This window comes from Caloenas nicobarica, chromosome 2 (assembly GCF_036013445.1).
Source record: "Caloenas nicobarica isolate bCalNic1 chromosome 2, bCalNic1.hap1, whole genome shotgun sequence".
Classification (NCBI taxonomy): domain Eukaryota; kingdom Metazoa; phylum Chordata; class Aves; order Columbiformes; family Columbidae; genus Caloenas; species Caloenas nicobarica.
In genome coordinates this window covers 162,928,803-162,952,383 of record NC_088246.1, presented here as the reverse complement: position 1 = coordinate 162,952,383, position 23,581 = coordinate 162,928,803, and the positions used below count along the sequence as shown (strand labels likewise).

General features: G+C 45.7%; 1 protein-coding gene across 2 annotated transcripts in view; it reads right to left on the bottom strand.

Annotated features, from left to right (window-relative positions):
* Positions 1-23,581, bottom strand: part of ADGRB1 (adhesion G protein-coupled receptor B1) — a 213,245-nt gene that overhangs the window by 62,666 nt on the left and 126,998 nt on the right. The window contains exons 18-19 of one of the 2 annotated variants that reach the window (XM_065627733.1): positions 23,440-23,578; positions 3,329-3,432 (exon numbers count right to left, since the gene is read on the bottom strand). In XM_065627733.1, coding sequence (XP_065483805.1) covers positions 3,329-3,432; positions 23,440-23,578 — 243 coding nt within the window. The remainder of the gene's footprint in view (positions 1-3,328; positions 3,433-23,439; positions 23,579-23,581) is intronic. The other variant, XM_065627734.1, reaches the window with a different exon arrangement.

The following is a 23,581-nucleotide window of genomic DNA, read 5'->3' as shown; positions in this document are numbered from 1 at the left end:
AGAGCTCCTGGGTTTAAAGCAAGTGTTAAAAGCCCCTTGAGAGCTCATCGACAACCACTAAATCAATCCTCAGGCTTCGACGGGCAGGGAGAGAGAAAAGCTCGTGCTCATATCTTTCAGCAATATTGCATTCACCCAGCCGACGCCAGTGAAAAAGGTCTGCCGTGCCCCACATGCTGATGGGCTGGTGGAAGAGCTATTCGATAGCAAGAATTGATCTCCATGCTATGGAAAGGTCACTGACTCCAGAGGCTGTCAAATTGCAATGAGTTCAGGGATGGAAAACACATTGGGGGCACTCCAGAAATACCACTGTGTCAAGGAGCTGCTTGAAAAGAGTGGTACAAACCAAAGCTTAGAGAAACAGTGTACTAAGTCATTTCACCTCTTCTGACCCTTGAATGGTTCCTTTTCCCCCTAGTTTTTCATCTTCATGTCAGTTTTCAAGAAGGAAGTTCTTTTTCTTTGGGTTCCCCCTCCTTTTCCACATGGGTGGTGGAGCACGTGGCCCACATATAGATCATGTCTCCAGCTGTGACCTGGGACAGCCACTGCCAAGATGTAATAAGGTCACTTCACTTTTATGGTCCACCGTGTCACTGACCTCTCTGTCAAAGCTGCTAATAAGGCCAGAGATGCACCATCTGCAGCAGAATTTTCACGGCCATCTGTCTACTGGGAACTGGAGTGAGTCTACCAACAGGCCACCAACAGCCGTCAAACAGAAACAACGTCCAGTTTTCTATGAGACCGTGCCAAGTTGGCTGCGTCTGAAGCGATCGCTTGCATCAAAAAGCTCGTGCCATTCATGCCGATGACTGAGTAGGTGCCACTAAGGAGTAACCATTATCTGGGGCTTTTGAATGGGAAGCAGAAGGTAAACTCATTTCCTCTCCAATATGCAGCCCAAAGCTGTGATCACCTCCCTTTTACTCTGCCCCCTTTTTCTTTACCGCGTTCCTTTCCCTCTTTCTCCTCCGCCCTTTCTTTCTGCTTCCCATGTATAAACAAACCCTAGCTGGGCAAAATTCTGGGAAAGCTTCCAGACCGTCAGCCTCAGTGAGCTTATTCATCAGAAGTGTTTCATACTCAAGCTGAGCCTATGTGTGCATGCTCCAGATGCCTTTGTCCAGAGGTCTGAATGGGAAATTTCCCAGCCAAAGCTCTCTGAAACAGCTGAGCTCTGGTGAGTGCTCTCCACAGAAGACCAGGCAGCGAGCGCACAAGGATTTTCTCCTCTGCACGGTGAAAAAGAACCTCTTTGATATGGCTCCTGTATTTTATCAACAACAGCTGGAGTAATACTGCTTATCCCACTCCTGAGCATTGCCCCAGCTGTTGTCTATCGGGCTATATAATGTCTAGGGCAAAACAAAGTTGGAGCCAGGAGACAATGTTGACTTGACTATGATGTTCCTGAGACCATTAATAGGACAGCACGTTCATGTCCAGCAGCTATGCCTAAAATAAAAAGGACACACAGAGTGCTCAGGGCTCAGCCATGGGAATGCTGTGAAGTTCAGAAAACATGAAAACATGGTCTACAGAGAAGAAATGAAACAAACTCAACGCACCAAAGAGAAATTCTAGAGATCACTTGATCATGCTTTACAAATATTTACACAAAGAGACTTAGGATAGAGAGCCCTTATAATCAAGATATAGCTGGTCTCAGGATCACTTGGAAATGCATGTCCATCCTTGGCTAGCTCAGAAATGCCCATTCAAGCCTCCCATAAACATGTCCCCATACTCATGCTGATAATTTTGGGCATAGGCATAATGCAAAGGCTGGAATGAGAAATTAAAAAGAGCATATTTTAAACAGGGCAGGAAATTAACTTCACTGTCCTCAATAACAGTAAATATTGAGGGGCACACTCCTGGAAGAAAATACATCATGTTATTCCAAATGACTTTGGCATGCTCCAAACTGATTCAACCTCATGTCTAAACTTGGGTTTCAGATCCTGAACTTGTTTCTGATAGGAAAGAGAGGGTGAGGCTGGAACACTTGCTCTGTCCTAACTTTCCACTTGATCCTGACACCAGTGACACCAGTAAGTCACCTACCAGCGCTGCCCAGTGCTGCCCAGCCTGAGGAAAAGCAGGAGAGGACAGGGACTTGAGCACATCCAATGATACCCCAGGCACGGAAAAACCTGAGTTCTAGATAAATGTTATTATGATCAGTCTTCAGCTCAGAGCACTTGCCATAATCAACTAGCCACTATGCACTGTCACAGTATCAACAAAAAAGATGCGTTTTTGCTCATCTTTTACTCTCTTGTTTCTTTCCTCTATCAAAGGGTAGAAAAAGTTCTCTCAGTTCACAACTTTGAACTGAATTTACCCTTTCCTTCCTACTAAGAAGAATCACTTGCCAAAATAACATCCTCAGAGCGATCCCTTCTCCCAAAAGGGTCACCAATAATTTCCAGATAGTATATTCTCTGTAGCCACTCGATTTCAGTTTCACAGTCATTTACCTGGTTTTCATTTTCTTTGTTTTATTTAGCTTAGCCATGAAGCATGTTTGCCATGGGTTTAGGAAAGGCATGGGTCTAGTAGTATAAATTCAGACCTCGCTCAATGCAGTATAGGGAGAGAATCCTTTGCACGCCTCAGGTCCTCCAGCTTATACAGTCCATCAAAACGTTCCTAGCAGGGGCGTGAGCCAATGTGGGCCTCTATTCAATAAAACTTTGCTACAAAACCACTTCAGCTTCTATAAATGATAAAATTTAAGGTTGCACCTGTCCTGCTTATAGGTGTACAGGAGCTCTCTGCAATGGGTTGTACTGAAGAATCTAATATGCATCTGAAGCAAAAGGCAAAATGTAGCTAAGAGGTAGGAGAGTTATTTAGACCATGCAGTTTATCATCCTTAAGCTCCTGAAAAGTGCTGTCAATTCTTCAGGCCAGGTGTTTTCATAGCAGGTCATGGATGTTTTGATGTCATCAAGGACCCAAGGCAGGATACCTTGAAGCAGTCTGCCTGCCAGAAGGCAGTGCAGGTCCACCTCTCCACAAAACAAGGTTTCCTGGGGTATACGAAAGCATCTAAAACAGTACGTGGCTTTTGAAAAATGGAACAGTGCGACTCCATGGGGTCATGGCGCTAATTTCACTGTACTAATTTCTCTGGCACTAAAAGGAAAGAATAATGCCAACTAAGTCACCATGACGACTTTTTGCAGGACCTGCTCGTTACCAAACGGTTGTTCCTCAGGCACCAGACACCCAAAGCAGGAGAGCAAAACCTCCAGAATCCATGTAGATCAAGAGACAGTTACTTTCCCCAACAAGAAGAGAATGAAAGTCATACCTCCAAACAGAGACATAAATGATAATCAACAGCAAAAGTGTCAGCGAAGATACTCCACAGCCTACAATTAACGTGACAGAAGGAACCAGCACCTTTTCCATGTTCTGAAAGAGAGAAAGCAAAACATTAAAAAAAAAAAAGAAAAAAAAAAAGAAAAAAAAAATAAAAGATGCTCAGCAAATGCTACCAGCTCAATTTCATGTCAAGAACTACCCTCTTAATTGTCTGTGTGTCAACTCACCTGACCTTTACATCGCACTGCACATACAACTAAAGAGGAGAGAAGACCAGGATCTATTTATCTTTGACCGAGCATTTTTTTGGACCTGATTCTCCTCCCGCACACACCAGTGTTAAGTCTGGATGACAACTCTGATATCCATGGTGAGACAGGTGTGTAAAAGACATGGGTTGCAAGAGGAGTATCAGGCCCTTCATATCCAGTGTGATACTTTGAGGATAATTAATGAGGCAACAGCAAAAGGCCATGCCTACACTAGAACAATTTACAAATGAGCTCTTCTGGGAATGACGGTGATGAAGGTGGGAGGATGAAAAGAAGGTGAAAATCTTCTGCCAGCTACTAACATCCATCTGGAAAAGGAGGAGATGAAGCAAGCAAATGAAAAACAAGAAGTATAACCTCCCCAGAGACCCATCATCCAGTCATATCATCCATCACTTCACTGTTACACTATTACACAAGGTATTTCTTCCTATGCAGGAGTCCTGACTGGAAATTCTGGGGTGGGGTGGTTCTGCTTTCCTGTCTAAACACAAAAGATCTGCTGATCATCGGCTCTTGCAACCTCAAGAAAAAACAGACTTGCTATAGCCCCTCCTAATCTAGTTCTCTGCATCACTGGGACTAACTGGGTAACTAAACAACATCTGCCAGACTAATTCTACTAAACTACCCTTGTTCTCAGCTTAGATTGAGGATCTTGATTCCACTTGGTTTTCCCTGGTGTGGGCTTTTTATCCAGCATGGTTCTCCTCTCCACATCAGTGATCTCTGCTGGTGTGAAGGCAGAGAAGCAGAGACCCACCATGCAGTAGACACACAAGAACCCTCTGTTTAGGGTGATTACGCAGTATGCAGAGGTGTGGGAGCACAATCAAAGTTGTCATTAGATTGGCACAGTACCAACACCTATCGCTACAGCCATGGAGTTGAGATGGTTTCTGACATGGCAAGGGCTTAGCATAGGGGAAAAAAAAGGCAATTATGTATGATTTGGGGAATGAAACAGGCAATCCTCCAAGGACTTGTCTACACTGTTTTGTTGGCAGGCATGAGGCTGCTCAACCTGAACCTCCAATCAGCAGGACACCACGAAGCTGAGGCTGCTGCAGCTCTGTTCCAGGCTACTGAGCTTGCTGCAAAGCAAAATACATCAGACAAGGCTCAGTGCTGTACTTATATGGAATCTAGCCAGCTCAACACATGGACAAAGCAAGCATGTGTCCATTGACTCCAGGTCCACAGTCAGTACAGGTTTACCCCACAGAGCCCACCATGAAGAAGAGACACACAACCCTGATATATTGGGATCTGAGACGAATTGTCCCTGCAGTCTGAGGGGCTTGGGAAGATCCTCTTTACTTGCATATTTTGACCAAGGGCACCTCACACATTTTAAATCTCATTGGGGGGAATTAATGAGGAAGAAAACTTTCTCCATACTGCTTCAGTGAACCCCACAGGAGCTATTGGGAAGGCTGGCACAAGAGCTTAAGGGATCTGAGACAAAAATTTAGTGACACATTCAACGGCTTGAATGCCCAACTGGCATATATACCCAAAGGAGTACAGGTTGATTGAGGGATCTTTATTGGATGCAAACCAGCTACAGACTGGAAGCCAAACTGCACTGCAGTGTGGTGCTACCTCTCTGCAATGTCCCCTCCCTACTGACCACATTGGTTCTGACACATCGCTACCCCAGCAGGCCTGTACACCTTCCTTGAATTTGCTCAGTGAAACAGGAGGCTTGGCATTCTGCAAAACTACACCACAAACATGTACAAAGGGTCTGGATGCTGAACCTGGTTCAACTTGCTGAAATTATGGAACTGGATTCCATATCTTAGTCCTTTCAACTGCCAGCAATTGTGCAGAATTTGCAGGAACAACACGGCGCTGAGCCTCACCAATGCACCCAGCAAGGACCTGCATCTCACTCACCTAGAGCTTCCAAAAATGCTCGTGAAAAGTGTTATAGCTCACATGTGGGTTCTTCCTCTAAACTTCTATGGACACTTGGATCACTGCAATTTTAAACATCAACTCATGTGCCTGTATTCCCAACCTGAGCATTTACTCCTGCTAAATATTTGTGGAAGTTTAGAAGTATTTTTGGGGGGGAACTAGGTAATCAGGAAGAAATTTCAACTAAAATATCAACATTTTGATTTGTCTTGCATCAAACAAAATTGAAATTAGACATACCCCAGGTACCTCGAGTGCTGAAATATCATATCCTACATCTTACAAATTGAAATGTGGAAGGGACTTTCTTCTGGGAACAGAAGCATCTGATTTAGTCAAGACTGGGATAGAGTATGAAAGAGAGAGATGCAATCTCCAGTATGAAGCCACAGCTTCTTCCTTTGCCACTTGTGCTTTGTTTCTGCCCTTGCAGAACCCAGGTGGGCAACAGCCCTGCCCCACCTCAGAGATGCATGTTCCTGATAAAAGCACTGTGAAGCGCAAGCTCCTCAGATGTGAATTGCTCCTCACTCACTCGCTCCAAGTTCACTCCCAACCCTTTTTCTCTCCCTGCTCCTCCCCTTAGGGCAATATGAGCTCACATCGCACAAATGGTGGCCTGGGATGAGCATCGATTGTGACATTTGATTTAAGTAGGTCTCATTTCAGTGACTTTTCATGGATAACTGGATAAAAGTGGGGGAGGAGCTCCATTAAAGCAAAAAAAGCCTGACATATAGCTCACTCCTAAACCATCCAAGAGAAACTGAAGAAATGGCATTTGGATTTTAAGACATGAGCAGACTATGTCCCTATATGTCCAACACAGTAACCCTAAATCCCCTCTCTTCCACATGTTCTTTGACATCCCTCCATCCCCAACAACCTCACGTTGTTTCACTCCCTTCGCTATCCTCAACTCACATCACCCATAATCCTCTCCTAGATCCTCCATCAGCTAAGTAAGAGGCTGCATGTACTGGATCATTCCTAGGTCAGATGTTTGCTCGTTGGCAAGGCATCACACAAATGACAACCGGCCAAGTGGTCTATCTGCAGTCCTTCCCACAAAAAAAGACCCTGATATGCACCTCCTTCTTTATCATTCGGCCAAACTTTCATAAAACCCATGCCCACTGGAAAGACTCTTCCTGAGGAAATGCCATGAACCTTATCTCTTCCTCCTACAGAGAAGAGACAGTTGGTGAGCCCTGGTGGAGCTTCTGTTGGCATCATGAGGGTGAATAACTATAAAAAACACTGTCTGCAATAAAAGCAGGAACTCGCTAATTTGGGACTAATAACTTCTAAAGGCTTAGGCCCACGTGATGGCTTAGGATTCTCCTTTCTTTCTTCATTATTAAGGTTTCTCTGTCCTCCTCATCTTCCTTTCCCGCATCTCCCACTTATTCTCTTTGGCAAATGAAGCAGAATTTATTTTATTTCCTCTGACTAATTAAATCTCCTGACAGAAGGTGGTCAGATGCGGTATGATCTGAGCTTTGCAAGGGAAATTTCCTTGGAGGAGAATAAGGGGGGAAAACAAGGTTGGTTTAAAACGCAACAGTAATATAAAGAGAAAAAGAGCGAAGCTTTCTAAAGGTAAGAGAGAAATCAGTCCTATGGGAGTTTCCTAGCACCACAGCTGAGGACCAAACTGGTTGTCTGCAAAAGGCAGGCTAGCAATAGGGTCTACACCTGCTTGGGCTGGAAATGGTCCCAGATGGCCTGTTCCTCACCACCTTCTCATGTCTACTGGTGGGTGCCATCCAGAAGCTCCCTGAAACACAGATGAAGCCGTGCCTGGTTGGAGCTGGAGAGAAAACCCTGGCCTAGAACAGAGCAGGGTGTTATAAGTCACAAGTCCTGCAATTCTGTCACCAAGCATGACAAGGGAGGAGAGAAGCAATCAATGACATCAGCTGGGATGGAAATAACGAGTGCTACCGCCCGGGGCTGCTTGCTGTCCTACCAGCTCATCACTCTGCCTAGCAGAGCACAAGGACACTACTCTCTTTCTTTACAATTTCACTTTGCTTCCTTCTTCTATTTCCTTCTTTTCCTTTCTCTTTTTTTTTTTTTTTCCTTTGTCTACTTCCATCCCTTCCTTTGGCCATTTTCCATGATATATTCTGCCTTTTATTCTTGCTTTTAATGCATCTCTCTGGCTCTCCCCTCTTTACATTCTCTGCATTTCTCTCTTTCCTTCTCTTACTTTCTGCACAACACTGTGAGAAGCGACATCATTCGAGTTGTGCTTGTTCCATTACCCTGCTCTGGCTCCAGGGTCAAACAGGCTCCGATTAGAACAAAGTCAAAAATGGTATTTCTTAATGCCATGGAGTTTGCCTGAGTCCTTACAAGCAAACTGTTCTTTCTGCTTTTTCCATCCTTGATACTGAGAAGGCTGTACAAAGTCTTTATAAAATCATACTAATGAAGTCACTGAAAAATTGAGCATTTATTTTTCTCCCAAATCAAACACAGACATGCGAGTTTTGAATTTGGGGTTCTGGGCTTTGTTTGTTTTTAGAAATGTGTTTGTTATTCAGAATGGTTGTCTTGAGCTTGATTTCCTGCACATTTGAAATTAAAGACTCATTAAGTCAGAAAATTTCAAAAGTACTAGTTACGAGGGTCATCTAGAGCTTTCTAATCCAATTTACTGCTTGGAGCAAGGCTATCACTAACATCAGGTGAGGCTGGCCATGGTGTGTCTAGAGGAACCTTGGAAATTCTCAAAGATGGAGAGCCCTCATCCCTCTCGTGACCCTTCCAGGGCCACGCCACTCTCCTGGTGACAGGGTTTTTCCTAAGGTCGCGTATGAACCTCTCAAGCTACTGTGAAAGTGAGGATATTGCTTTTATAATTTTTGTTATTGCCCCTTTGATACCTGTAGGTTCTGATTAGATTGTCCCTTACATTCATTTTCGCAAGACCAAGCAAGTCCAGCTCCCTCTGCCTCTTCACTCATAGGTCATAAGCTCAAAACAATGAGACTCCCTCCACTCTTCTGACAAAGAGCTGGAACAGGTGGGTGTGATTTACTCTGAGAATTGCTCAGGAACCCTTTTACTGTGCCACTGGTCTAAAGGCTTTTCGCAATTCTTGAGCAGCTTTTTAAGCCACATTGTATTGATTTTGTTGCCAGTTGGACAACTCTTGTCAAAGCAGAGAGCTGGTTGTTAAAATTACTGGAAAATAATGCTTTTACCAGTACTCACAAAAGTGAACAGCTTTCTAAACAAGGGGGTGTATGTCAGTGCTGTAAGAAAACAACTGAAGAGGGTTGAATAACAAAGGGGTGAATGTGCTCTTGCTATCTACCAAAAAAATCCTGGGTTTGTTTTGTTTTGTTTTGTCTGTTTGTTTTTGTTTGTTTGTTTGTTTTTTAATCCTGGGTTTCTCATTCAGACTCAGGCTCTTTGTATATACACATATGTACCATGGTGGTATGGTATAGAACCAGCCATATACTCTACCCAGCACAACCACTTGACAAAAGGACAGCAGCCACCCCAAAGGGCAGCAATACACGGTATCTTTTAGGGACTTTGGTAATGAGTGATGCTATGACACCTTCACCCAGGTGAGAACCAGGCTCTTAACACACTTCAACTGACAAAGGTGTAGCTGATGTCTGTGTCCACCTCCAAGGACCTTGCAGAACAAAGAACAAATCCTTGCACTTGCCTGCAGAAGAAGCAGATGCGAGGCAAGCTCGCATAGGGAGCAGACCCAAGGAATAAGAAGATCCTATTCATATCCCATCACTCTTCTGACCACCATGCAGTGCCCAATTAAAGTATCACTGATTTTCAGCTGTCTGGTCATGCCAGGGCACGCCAGTTGCTGAGGTCCATGGTAAAACTACAAAGACAGATGGAGCTGCTCAAGGGAAGGCTCACTTTTCCCCTCTCGGAAGAAATATTTCTTGCAGAAATTGCAAGACAAAGAAAGAGGATGAGCAGGACAAAAGCTCTTTTTGGTGGACCCCAAAAAAATGGGCAGTAGCAGAGATATAGTAAAGGCAGCATTGGGCCACAGCTGAAAGGAGCTTTTTTGGTGGGTCAGCACTATCAAAAGGACTACAGAGTTCACTCAACTCAAAGCAGAAGAGTAGGGAAGAGACACCAAGCCATTTTTTCATAGAATCGTAGAGTGGTTTGGTTTGGAAGAGACTTGAAAGATCACCTAGTCCAGCCTTCGCTGCCATGGGCTGGGACAGCTTCCACTAGATCAAGTTGCTCAAGGCCCTGTCCAACCTGACTTAGAACACTTCCAATGATGGGGTAGCCACAACTTCTCTGGGCAACCTGGTTCTGTGTCTCCCCACCCTCACTGTAAAAAACTTCTTCCTTATATACAGTTTAAATGTACCGTCTTTCAGTTTAAAACAACTGCCTCTTGTCCTGACACTACAGGTCCTGGTGTTGTGGACCGGACCCTGGTTTAGCAACTAAGCACGACACAGCTGCTCGCTTACTCCCCCTGCAGAAGGATGTGGGGGGAGAATCAGAAGTGTAACAGTACAAAAGTTTTTGTGTTGAGATAAAGATAGTTGAATAATTGGAAAAAAAACCAAAACAAAACCAAGAAGTGATGTAAAAGAAAACAAATGCTCACCACCAACCAACTGGTGCCCAGTCAGTCCCAAAGCAATGGCAGCCATCAACCTCCAACCCTCCAGTTTTTTTGTTGATCATGACGTCATATGGCATGTAATGTCACTTTGGTCATTTGGGGACAGTTGTCCCACCTGTGTCCCCTCCCAGCTTTTTCTGCACCCTAAGCCTCCTCACTGATGTAGCAATCTAAGGAGCAGAAAAGGCCTTGACTCTGTGCAAGTGCTGCTCAGCAGTAACTAAAACATCCCTCTGTTATCAACACTATTTTCAGCACAAATCCAAATCATGGCCCCATACAAGCTACTGTGGAGAAATTTAACTTTATCTCAAACAAAACCTGGTTAAAGGTCTTTCTCCATCTTTCTTGTTACACTTTATATGTTGAAAAGCCCCAATAAGGTCTCCCCAGAGCCTTCTCCATCTTCTGACCTCTGAGGAGGACTTTGAGATCTCTACGTGATGGTCATTTAGTAGCATCATTAACAAATGGTCTCTTCACAACTTCTTTCTGGAGCAACACAGAATCCTTCCCAGCCCATGTCATTGCAAGACAGGTCCAGAGGATTACTACCTCATTTTGCTTCCTTTGTATCATAACTACAGGCTTCTCATGTCAAAGCTAATAGTCACCCATTATCGGGAACACATTTGTGGAGCTGAGGGCCACTTTTATGTAATTTGGCCAGTCTAACAGGCAATTCCGTGTAATTACAGTACACAAAAATCACCCTGAGAGACATCTTAATGTGCTACTATTTATTAACAATTGCTAACTCTTCGTTCAATATTGAGTCTGCTCTCAAGATACAACATGGCAATCTGCGTTTAGTAAACAGCCTTGATGAAGCTCTCAGGGCAGAAGAGTGGTCACGCAGCCGTCCGTTAATACGAACTGTCAGGATGATTTCCTTCAGGCTGGTGGAGAATTACAGGAGTTAACAGTACACATTATCTACCTGCCAGTCGTCAATGTCACAGTCAGCTTGCTGCCACTCATTGAACTACCAGACTGCTCTCTCAGTGCCTCAATTTCCAGTCCCAATATCAAGGAGGGGTGGATCAGGCTCATATTAACTCTAAGGACCACTTTCCTCCTACCCAGACAGCTGTTACCAAACATAGTTGTGTCACCATCCCTGGAGGTGTTTAAAAGACACATAGACGAGGTTCTTAGGGACATATTTTAGTGGGGAACTTGGCAGTGTGGGGCTAATGGTTGGACTTGATGATCTTAAAGTTCTTTTCCAACCAAAATGATTCTATGGTTTTATGATTCTACGATTTTCACTAAACAGCCCAATGTCATACTTTAAAATACACCGTGCTTTATTCCCCATCCCTTCCCCATTGTAGTTTGCCTGGCCAGGCTACTAAAATCACTGTTTAAAAGGGCTCGGATGAGTAGTTGTGAGCCACTTTGCATCCCTTTGCAAGCTGTGGTTTGGGAAGCAGCATACCGAGCAAGGGGACCACATATAGGAAGAGGGGAGGGGGGTCTATTCCCAGTTTGCCCACAGGTCAACTGTGTACACGTGGCTGCATCATTTAAGCCAAGCTTTTCAAAGTCCTCTCAACCAATCTGCTTTAGATTGCAAACACTGGCCTTAATTCTCGGGGGCCTATTTTAACCCCCCTGGAAATGGAAGAGAATAATACTGCTCTCCATCTCTCTTCCAAAGCTTAATTCAGCTTAGATTTCTGATATGTGTAAATGCCTTAGGGGGTTCCTAGGGCTACATCAGGACAATCAAGCACCAGCATCTCATTCTCTGCTGTGCAATATTAATGTGGGGAGGTATGGAGGAGAGAGAGGAAAGAGCTTTTGCCTTAACTATTTGTGAGCTGGCCAGATGGAGTGTCTAGTTTTTAAGTCTTTACTTTTCATGCATAAGCTAAGACTTGCCCTGTTTCAGTCTTTCCCTTTAAAGCATGTTGAAGAGAAAATAGAACTGTTTTCCACAATAAAGCTGGCAATAATCAAAATGGCCTATACCTCTATGGGTACGCACTCTTTCCTTTTGAGACAACAGAGGAAGAATTGAACTTTAATCAGATTGTGCAGTACCACTCTCACAGGCACTACAGTAAGCAGAAAAACTCAATCTCACTATGCTCGTCCTAGAAAATGAAATGGTCCAGGACTGACTCTATTCCCCTGAGATGAAGTGATGCGGTATAGATAATATTCATAAAAACTCACCATTCAAAACAGAGGGGTCTCGTCTGTACTGCCTAGTGGAACATTCATGGACCATGACATTCCCTGGACCACATTGGACATTGCTAGTTGGCACAAGTTAAGACACAGGTGGGGAATATTATGACAATTAAAATGTAGGGGCAGTGGTAGGACAATGCTATAACCTTTTCCATAGAATTTATTATTATTATTATTATTATTATTACTACTATTACTATTACTAACATTATTTTACAGTATACACATATGCTCTAACTACATTAAAAATGAGCCTTCTTTACTACTCCGTTTTGCCTGGGATTGTTCCTTCCCTGTACTACACAAAGGATAATCAGTTCAAAGTCCACAAGTGATTTGCAAGCTGGCCCTTGCATTATCCATCTTGCCATGGTTTCACAAGTGTTCCCTCATCTCCAGTAACTTTGCAGCAGCAGTGCTGAGCACCTTGCAGGGAAATGTGGTGAGATTTACACACACTGAAAATAAAATAACTCCATGGCAGACTGGGAATGGAAAATGAGGGTGGAATCCAGACTGTGTTTATCCTGATTTAAGCAGTGTTTTGGTTCCATGCCAGGCGACAGCATTTCACCAAATCTTTCCAAAACGGCCCGCTGTTTGTTTTACTTTATCAATGTCATGCTGATGAGCGATGCCAGACCGGCAGCTCTACCCACAGCATGGGACAACACTTGCCTCCTCCAGGCCCACACATCCTGCCCTTGGGAGAGACCCAGCTGAGGAGCAGGGGAACACCTGAAGCCATGGAGTCTGGAGGAAGAATTCTGCCAAAGATGCTCATATCACCCTGCTGCCTACCACCATGGAGAGCAAATGACTGTTTTCCCTTTCCCTTTCTAGCACCCTTGCCCACTGAAGTCCATCCCTTCAGAAAAAGCTTCATCCAAAGCACAAGCCATAAACACCGCATCCAGTTCTGGGGCCTTCAATACAGGAAAGACATGGACCCGTTGGAGAGGGGCCAGAGGATGTCACCAAGATGATCAGAGGGATGGAACAGCTCTGCTGGGAGGACAGACTGAGAGAGTTGGGATGTTCAGCCTGGAGAAGGCTCCAGGGAGACCTTATTGTGGCCTTTCAGTACTTAAAAGGAGCCTATAAGAAGGATGAGGACAGACTTTTTAGAAGGGTGTGTTACAAAAGGACAAGGGCTAATGGTTTTAAACTAGAAGAGGGCAGATTCAGGCCAGACATGAGGAAGAAATTTTTTACAATGAGCGTGGTGAAACACAGGACCAGGTTGCCCAGAGAGGTGGTGGGTGCCCCATCCCTGGTCACATCCCAGGCCAGGCTGGACAGGGTTCTGAGAAACCTGATCTGGGTGAAGATGTCCCTGCTCATGGCAGGGGTTGGACTAGATGACCTTTGAAGGTGTCTTCCAACCCAAACTATTCTATGATTCTTTTGTGTGAACACTTGTGCAAAGACTACACAAGCCACCCCTAAAACACCTCTTAAACCCTCTCTTCATTCACTCCCTTTGCAGATGTGATTCCTCTCCTGCAGGACCCAGGTAAAGGTTCCCATTTCTTACTGTTCTACCACTGAAGATCCACTCACTAGCAATGGCTCCTGACCCGAACTAAGGTTAAACCAACAACTGTGAAGGAAAAGATGTCTCCAGTTCATTATCAGTTCCCTGAGGCTTTCAGGGGCTCACTGGCAAGAGCTCGGTTTCAAAAAGGAGATAAAGGGATTTCAGCCATTTAACAGATGGTCTGTACACTGTTATGATGATAACAACAGCTTTATTCCCATTGTAATCTGAAGAGCCCATGGGATCCAGAATGTTTCCGCCCACCCAGTGCAATACACAGCTGGTTACTGGGAAGTTACTGGTGCTAATTCCCTCAACATGGAATCTCAAGGAATCAGCTTCTGGCCCTGACACCCACCTCATCCACAGCTGAGTGATTGGGAAGTAAAACTGCAACAGCCCCTGGATTTACAACTGTACCACATGGTTATAAACAAGACCAAAACTGGCCCCAGTAGTAGGATATTCCCCATCTGGGGAATGGCTGACATGGTTGCCATATTTAGAAGAGCAAAAAGAAGAATTTGTCATGAAAAATGAAAGCGTTGTCTTGCTTGTGGGAAAAAAGCGGAGTGATTTTTTTTTCACAGATCTATTGAATATACTCTGTATATCCTTGTGGTTAGTAGGGCAGGTAGCTAGTGAGCACTCGAGCTGCAGACTGTTCTGACTGACTGTTATCACACACAACATAATCCCAGTTTCCAGCTTAGACAGCCCTGCCATTTCAAGGGTAGTTTCAAGATCAAATATTCATAATTACAAGTCTGACATTTGTTTTCCATGCATATTGCCCATTTTTGCTCAAAGATTGACATTACTGTGAAAATCTGGCCAGTAGATTTGTCTATTCAGCTATTCATAGATAGGAAAAGCATGAAGGGCATAAGCTTTTCAGAAACTGAGGTAATTTTGATTTAAATAACTAGATATTTGTTGTAACAAAAAATAACAACTTAATTTCCACATCTTACTGCATGGGAATTCAAGGGCAACCTCAGCCTTTAGGCAGGGCATGACAGCGCGCAGTGGTGAAGCAGCTTGCCAAAATTACCTAAAAAGGGATTTTCCGGGCCAAAGTACTATGGAGATGGGTTCAGAACGGTATAAGCAAGACAAGCAATGCTGAACAGCTCGACTGACTCTTTGAACACAACGTGCTTAGTCCTTGAAGTGCTTTGAAAATGAAGATAATCTCAATTTGCACTAATGCGCTGACTCCCACCCCTGATGAGCCCATGAAACTCAGCCTCCATCACCCACTTGTTACCATTTTCAAACGAGCACCTTTGTGATGTCTCCCACGCCGTCCTCTGCCTTGAGAGAAGCTCCCCAGAAAAAAAACCCACAACACTTAGAAAACTATCCAGTGCTCCTGCTTTAAACCTCCTCTGTAAAGCCCTCCTTGGTGCAATGCCTAAAAAACAAGCCTGACAACGGCAGATGTGCCACGACTTGCTGCGGATCGCGATGACTAATGCCCTCGTGCTGTTTACATGTGCCCCCACACCCACCCAGATCCAAGCACCCTTGTATTTCAGCTGGAAAATTTCATCTGTGTTTTTCCTATGTTGGTTGGGGGTGGCTTTGTGGCTCATTCAGCTCTGAGCAGACTGAAGTCGTGCTCCACAGCTAAGCCTCCCAGGTGATGCAGTGGTCCAAATAACACATGATAAATATAAAATAACAGTGGAACAACAGCTATATCAGGATACAGAAAGCATGCAAGGTGGTCCCTCAGTTTGTGGACAGACCCCGTGGTTTTTCCAAATACGTGCCCTAGCCCACCAGATCTTCCCCATCTGCCTCCATCCCACTCCACCTCCCAGCAACATGCCACATCTCTGCTACGTTTTTATCTTTTACATAGCAAGAAGTGGTGAAAAAGATGATCTGGTTTACAGAATTATAAGCAAGAAGGTGGGAAAAGACCTGACAAGCTCAGCTCACCCATTTCCCTGGCCCAAAACCATCTCAACCATCCCCAGCCTGTTCAAGAAAACCTTTGCTGATGAAGGCTGGGCTCTCGGTCCTTGGCTATCCCTGCAGCCAGAAGGTTTTCCTTTTTGCCTAAATTAAATCTCTCTCACTGCAATTTGAGTCCAATCCCCACCAGACACAGAAAGCCGATTACTCCCTTTCCACAGCTACCTTCTACCCATTTGAAGACTGGTATCCTCTTTCCCCTCAGTCTTTTCTCCTTGAGAAAAACTGTCAAACTGTCTCACAGACCCCACCTCCGCTCACCGCCAGTGTGGAGGTGCCACGTTAAACATCTCTGACACATCATCCTCTCCCACACACAAAATCACAGACTCCCACACCCACATACCGTACCAGTCATTCTCCTTGAACACAGAGCAGAGCATCCCGGAGAGGTACCACTCACCCTCTTCGTTCACATTTCTGGCCCTCGATGGCTCAAATCTGCACACACTGAGTCTGAGAGCTGCTTTCTGAGCTCGTAAGAAAGGGGAAAGTAGAAACTGGGAAGACCTTCGTGTCCTGGCTTAAATCCACACCTCCTTTCACAGAGCAGTAAGCTGTGGCTGGGTAATAAGGCAGCTGTCACGCTTGCTAAGCTGCCTTCATGGCAACAAGCCATTAAGCGCTGCAGCTCAAAATAAGCACCAGACCCCTCAGTAACGCCTGTACACGTGGTACCTCAAACGTGCAGGGGGTGTCTTTAATTTCAACTGAAGACAAGCAACTAACCTCAGCCCTGGTCTGCTCCTGGGGTCACTTGGTTCATGCCAGTGCTGCTCTTGCCTTTACACCGACGGCTGAATTTGGGTTAATATTACTCACGCTGAAGCACTGAATCCCACAAAGGTTTTTAAGCTCTCAGGCACTTGATCATGTTCCTCTCCCACGTCCCATTCCGATGAAGAGACAGAGGGTGATGCAGCATTTGCCTGCAGAAGAGTCACTGCCAGGGCTGTGCGGAGCTCGCTGGCTCCAGCTCGCAGGGGGAAGAGCTGCAGACCCACGCTGCTGCAATCCCACCGCCTGGAGTTTTCTTTTTTTTTTTTTTTTTTTTTTTTTTGTCGTGAGTTAAAGACCTGAGTGAATCCACAAGCGCAGAGCAGAAACTCGGCAGAGGAAAGCTGTCAGCTCTGAATATCTACCAAACTACCCACTGGATCAACAGACAGCCGAATCTGCAGACAGCCACGAAGGAGGTGGGATGCTGGATGACTGCTTATTATGCTGAGCCAAATCCTCCTATTATTACTATGTGTGCTACCTGTCTTCTTTTAATATATTCAAGTGTTGCCCCTCCTAGACGCACAGAACTGAAAGGGATTTCCTATCACTCTTGTCTCTGATTCCTTTCCTATATATATTCAAACATCAATCACTTATTTGCTGATGGGATCCCTTCTTAGATACTGAGTACAGCATATAGCAATGGCAATCTTCGTTCACATCTCCCACCAAAATAACAAACCTGGGGTTACTCTGCTCCCTGGCACCTGAAGCCCAGCACAAGCTCTATGAGAAATCCCCTTGTTCTAAAAACCCAGTATAAATCATCCGTACATCGACCCCAGATCCTCTCCAAACTCAAATGAGATTTAGCCCAAATCCACTTTGCAATCCATACTGACAGACTTCAGGTCAGTGATGATGGGGCAAACATTTAAAAGCAGGTGACTTTCAGCAAAGCAATGATGTAGGATCACAATTCAGGCTCCTCTGCTAAGAGGCCACATTTGAAAAATAATGCAATTCTTTTAAGAGAAAGTTAGACTGTGGGTTGGTCCATTTGGCCACCTAAGGGCATCACATATCTGCTCTACCTTCTAATCATACTACAAGAGAGAGCGAGAGGGGAAAACCATCTGCCCAGCTGGTTTGTACTCTATCTATGCTATCAATGCCTGCTGAAACTCAGGGGGACTATACTGGGTTTAGTGAAAAGAACATCCCTGCTGAGCGAAGGAAAAACAAGCTTGTGATTTGCAGAATCACAGCCTGCTCCTACGGGCTTGCCACAAACCTCATGGAAAGGCACCCCTGAGAAAACACAGCGGCTGCTCCTGCTGTGGAGCAGGAGATGGGCAAACTCCAGAAATCCCCAGCAGCACTTACACCATAACCTTCCCCAGTCCCACCACCAAAGCTCTCCTGAGACAGGCAGGAGTCCAGCTGGAGTGTCTCTTCATCAGTCCCACTTTGGCCTCTACATATCTAGGGAGAGTCCAGCAGTAAGAACACAAATCCCCAGGAAATTTTAGGAAACATTTTGAATTCAAGGGCTCCCCAGCAAGAGGTACATTCAGCTCCTGAGAGACACTCCATGCACAGCAGCATCCCGGAGAGAACAGGGTGATTGCAGGAAGAGGTGCCAATGGCACAAGCACGGGAGGCTTACAGAGAATCTGGACCTCAAAAGCCCGAATGTTTGTGGCTCAGCAATGTTCACCCTGGCACGGCTCTTGCTAACCAAGCAAACGGAGGTTTCTAATGCTCTGTCAGGGAAATGACAGCACTTGGTGCTTTCTGTAGCACCCTTCAGGCTTGGGGCACTGTGCAAATACAGATGCACACGGCCTGGGATGTCACCTGCAAGGGTGTTGCAGCTGGAGAAACGGAAGCAGAAAACAACGAAGTGATTAGCACAAGGTCACAATTTCACTTACAGGCACAGAAACATCTCCGTCCTGCAGCTTAAGCCAATACACTCAGATCCACCAGTCAAATAAGCTCTTTTTCAGACTCCCTGTACAAACTGCAGTAGTTTGATGCCTTCAGACTTCAAGCTGGGCGAAACTGAGAACTTCCCTTCAACAGAAAAGTCCAGATTTTGAATCAAAGAGTTAATACTGCAGGAGAAGTAGCACCGTTATTAACGAAACCTGAAAACCACAGTAAATGTGAGAAATGGCTGTTCTAGAGGTATGCAAAAGGCTTTCTTTTTCTTTTATCTAGACTCCAAATCTCACGTGACAAACGATGGTAGAATATAAATGTTAAAACATTCATCTCCAAATAAAGTGCTCTGGTCTTATCTAAGTGAAACACTGTTATAATTTTCCATCAAAATTTTGTCAGAACAGCTACACCCTTACAAATTATTTTAATTTATTAACATCAACATTTTTCCAGGGGAATAACATGCTGCTGGAAAACTTGGGTCTATTCCCTGTGCAAGTGAGGCCTTACAGAGTTTTAGGACTTTAAAATAACCCACTGTGTGTCTGCGCAGGCTCCCTGAAGTACACAGACCTCCCATAGCACAGGGGAATCTTTTCAGGAGGAAGATCTTGAAGATAGAGCAAGAACAAACCAGACCTGCATGTTGATTCCCTTCCTACAGCCCACTCAGCCAAGATATATGCTGAAAGTCTACTTTCTGTGCTTCCTTATTTCCCCAGGATAAAAAAGATTTCTTCTCCTCTGCTGCACACACAAAGTTGGGATGTTTTCAGGAAAAGAAAGAAAATTTTGTGAGTTGAAAGAGGAGCTCAGAAGCTGTTGTCCCTTTGGGTAGGAAGCACGCCAGGAAAGGTGCTTTGCACTCATGCAGACTGGAGGTAACAGTGAAAAAAATCCTCTTGCAACATCCTGGGATATCACAGGGTCAAGGTTGCTCGCTGGGTACACTCACCTGCCTTTGACAGCAGGCTTCCAAGTCAGCTCTGTAGTTTGGTCTGCTACAGTACACTCCACAAAAATACACAGGTGTTGTACAGCCCTTCCAACTAATCATTTGCTTGTCGCTAAACACCATTGTGGAGACAAGATGTTCGAAAAATTCAGCATGGACACCACAAACTCAGCATACATACAAGTTCTTGCCATTAGCATCGTTCAACTTTTGCTAACACTAGAAATGAGAGCAGAGCTCAGATGCCCAATTCTGATCAGCCTCGTCTCTGCAGATGATGATAGTAAGGAGGGGGAGAAAGCTTTATTTATAAAGTCTTACTACAGTCATAAGTTCTGTAAGAACCCATCTTTAAAGCTTGATCAACTTTATAAAAACCAATCATAAGCTGCTAGGTAAGAGAGACAACATGAGCCAAAATCAAACAAGACAACCAAAGACCGAAAGGCTTTCCTGCACATCCTCAGGCTCCTGCTCTCTTTCCTTCCCATCTCCAAGAAATTGCAAATACCAGCAAGGAATATTGAAAAAACACCACCACAAGACTGTTAATCAGCCTGACCATGGTTTGCAAAGGTATAGTTTGAACACTTGGCTCTGCAATTTCCTTTTGCCCTTATTCTTCATTAGCACTTCTATTATGCAAGTGTAGCATCAGAGCATGTCAATACCATTGCCCTAACAAGCTAGGCACACTATAAAACCTAAAGTAAAAGACAGACTCAAAAAGCTTGTCTATGTTCCTTAATTTAAGAGGGTTTTAATCTTTCATGATGGTCAAACAGCAATCGTGCTGAACCAGTGCGAGAGGCTGGCTCTATCTGTTCGAAACAGCAGCGTCCAAGCGAAATCAGAAGTAGAGAAAGAGTCAAACTTCAACTCCTGCTTTTGAGCTGGATCTGAACAGCTCCATCATGGTTTAGGGACATCTGTCTCTAAAACTGATTCAAAACACGACATTTTCAGCCTCTAGCTTCATTGAAATCAAGGAAAACTGCTTCCTTTCCCCATAACATGAGCAACTCTCAGGGTCCAGCCAGGGAAAAGTCTGTCCTTGGCAAGTCCGAATCGGCTGCCTGGGCAGCAACAGTCATCCCCAAAAGCCTTTCCTGGTCCTTTTTCATTGCAATGAAACTGTTCCCATACCAGGGTTACAAATATTTCAAGCTGCCAGGGCCAAAGACTCCAGAAGGGAGATTTATAGCAATAAATAATATTAATGACACAGGCGGACAGAGCTTCTTGTCCTGAGAGCTCCAAAGGCACATGAAAAACTGCACTATAAATGTCACCACCACAGACACCGACGATGACGAGATGCCACCTCTGGGGAAAGGAAGCAGCATGGGCTTGCTCAGAATGACACTTGTTCAGGAAACTGAGGGTGGTACCACGAGAACCTGGATGAACGATGCTCTACGGCATCAACAAATTCTGGGCTTTGCTTGGTGGGGGGACTCAGGAGGTAGCCAGGCCCCAGTGTGGCCAAAGGACTGATCCTGATGCTCATGAGTTGACTCCAGGCTGGGACAAAAAAAATGAGTTGTGAAAATATAACACAACCAGTAGCCAGCGGAGTTGGAAAGAGGATGAAGGAAGTAATTTTAGGCCTAAACCCCAAGGGACTAGCTGAGAGGTTAGTTGCAGATATAATAAAACATGCCTAGGGGAAGGAAGATGCATGCTCCTACAGCCAAGCCCACTCTCTGATGCTAAAATAATTGCACTGATGATAAAGGGCTTACACCAACCCTGTGTTATCCAGATAACACTCCAAACACCTACAGCTGAGGGAGTAGCAGTATCTGGCCATGTCAAATTAACCATTTTTTTTTCCTAGCTGCTTAGTTAAATAATACCAAGCACAATGTGAATATAAAGTCTCATTGCCCCATTAGAGAAACTTCTGTTTTAGGCAAGCCAAAGACTCCTTTCTCTCTTCCCATACTGTCTGGTCCCCTGCCTGCTTCCAGAAGAAGGATTAGCAGAGGACCTTCACCAGCATCTTAGCTGCACATGTGGGCTGGCTTCATTTCAGGTTTTGCCTTAAAAGTATTTCTGCAGCAGAAATCACAATATATTTTATCCGGCCATGCAACCTCCTTAAACTTTTTCAGGATTGGGTTGCTTGCAACAATAGCATGGAGTCCTTCCCGCACTGGACAAGGCTCAGCCATTAATCATCCTGGTGGTCATCAAAACCTCTGGAGCCAGACACTTAGGCTGCTGTAGCTTGTGCTGAAGGATTAAGCCTTGCTGCTGGCAGGACACAGCCCTGCAGGCTCACAGGGCATGTACAGAGCAGGAGGGTACAGAGCTGGAGAAGATAGTCCCAGCTGGCTCACCTGAGCTCAGCCTGGCCACCTCGAGAAGGCTGGGTACCACTCCTGGAGAGCGCTAGCCTAGCAAGCTCCCTTCCTGCTCACCCGGTTTCACTCAAATCCCAGCCTGCCCAGGAAAAAAAAAATTACTCAATAAAAAAGATGAGTGCAGGGATGCCAGTATGAATGCAATCAACTCCTTCCAGGCCCCTTCCAAGCAAAAACTCTGTCCTGGTCCTATCTCCAAGCATCCTTTGAGCAGCGCATTTCTGCTGAGACCAGAAGCTTGGTGCCTCTCTCACGAGGACCACGAGAGCAGCTCTACCTGACATCCCAGAGCCCATTTCACTACACGATAGTGGCTGGGCCTGCACAGGGCCCGGGCAAACACAACCAACACTGTGTCTTTAAACCCACTTCAGTGCAGATGTTGTTTCCATGGTAACTAGTGGACCAAATACATTAGTGTTTCTAATAATAAACCAAACCTTCATCTTGGAAAATGTGATCTCCCCCCCACCCTTTACCACCGTCACCCTTCCTTTCTTCCTCTCCCCTTCCCTTTGGCTGAATTAAGCCAGCATTTAAGAAGCAAGGCATAATTAGTAAATCATTGCAAGGGCCCAGTAACTCCCAGTGCCCAGGCAGTTGGAGAAGCGCTAGGTGGAGGGGACAGGGAGGGCTTTACTCTATGAACCTGGAAACTATCCAAAAAGGAATGAGCTACTTTTTAAAAAAATAAAATAAAATAAAAAGCACAAGGTGGAAGAGAGGAGCCTGCAAAGCCCCTTTTGACCACCCTGGTGTTGCCTTTGGTGCCCTGGCACCCACCCCGCTCTCTGACTCAGGGTGCAGCTGCCCGGTTATAATTTCTAGGAATCTCGCACTTTTTTTCCAGAGGTTCCGTCCGAGACGCGGCACCAGCTTCGTGTCACCGACAGTGGCCAAAACTTCGCAACTCTTCCCCTCTGCTGTCCCCTATTCTGGAGTGGGGAACAGCCCCTATGCCCCAAAAAAACAAAGTGGGGTAGTGAAAGGGACCCTGAGGCAGCAAGGGGGACACGAACGAGCTGTGGAAGGGAGAGGGAATGGTGCGAGGCGATCAACCCCCCCAAAATAAGACACGTGCAAAGATTTCCTGTGTGGGGAGCTCACGGGAGTGAACACGCCCGACGGGGTTTGGTCAACCCCGCATTTAACACTATTCATATTCAAACGCACAGCGGAGGGATGGAGGGACGGGGGGATGCAGGGCAGCGGCATCCCCAATGTGCATGTCCCCCCTCCGCAAAGCTGCGGTCAGGGTCGGGGGACGAAGGGGAGAGGAAGGGCGGTGATGAAGGTGGGGAGGGTGATGCAAAACCTCACGCCGTGTCGCCACGGTCCCGGCGACACCGGACTGCAGCAGGGCTGGGGTCTGTCCCCGGCACCTCTCCGCGGTACCCGAAAGCCGCACGCCGAGGATGCTCCGCTCCATCCCGGTCGCGTCCCTTTCCCTCCCTCTTTATTTCCCCTTGTCCCCCGTGTCCCCCCCCGCCCCCTGCTCCTCCCTCCGCGGCTCTGCCGGCGGGACTCACCATGTCGGGGCTGAGCTGGGCTAAGATGGCGAAGGCGGAGAGCCGGTCACACAGGCACTTAGTCCGGGAGGCGTCGAGCGGGACCGTTCGGCAGCCGCGCCAGGACCAGGCGCCGGGCGGGGAGGCGGAGGCGGAGGCTCTG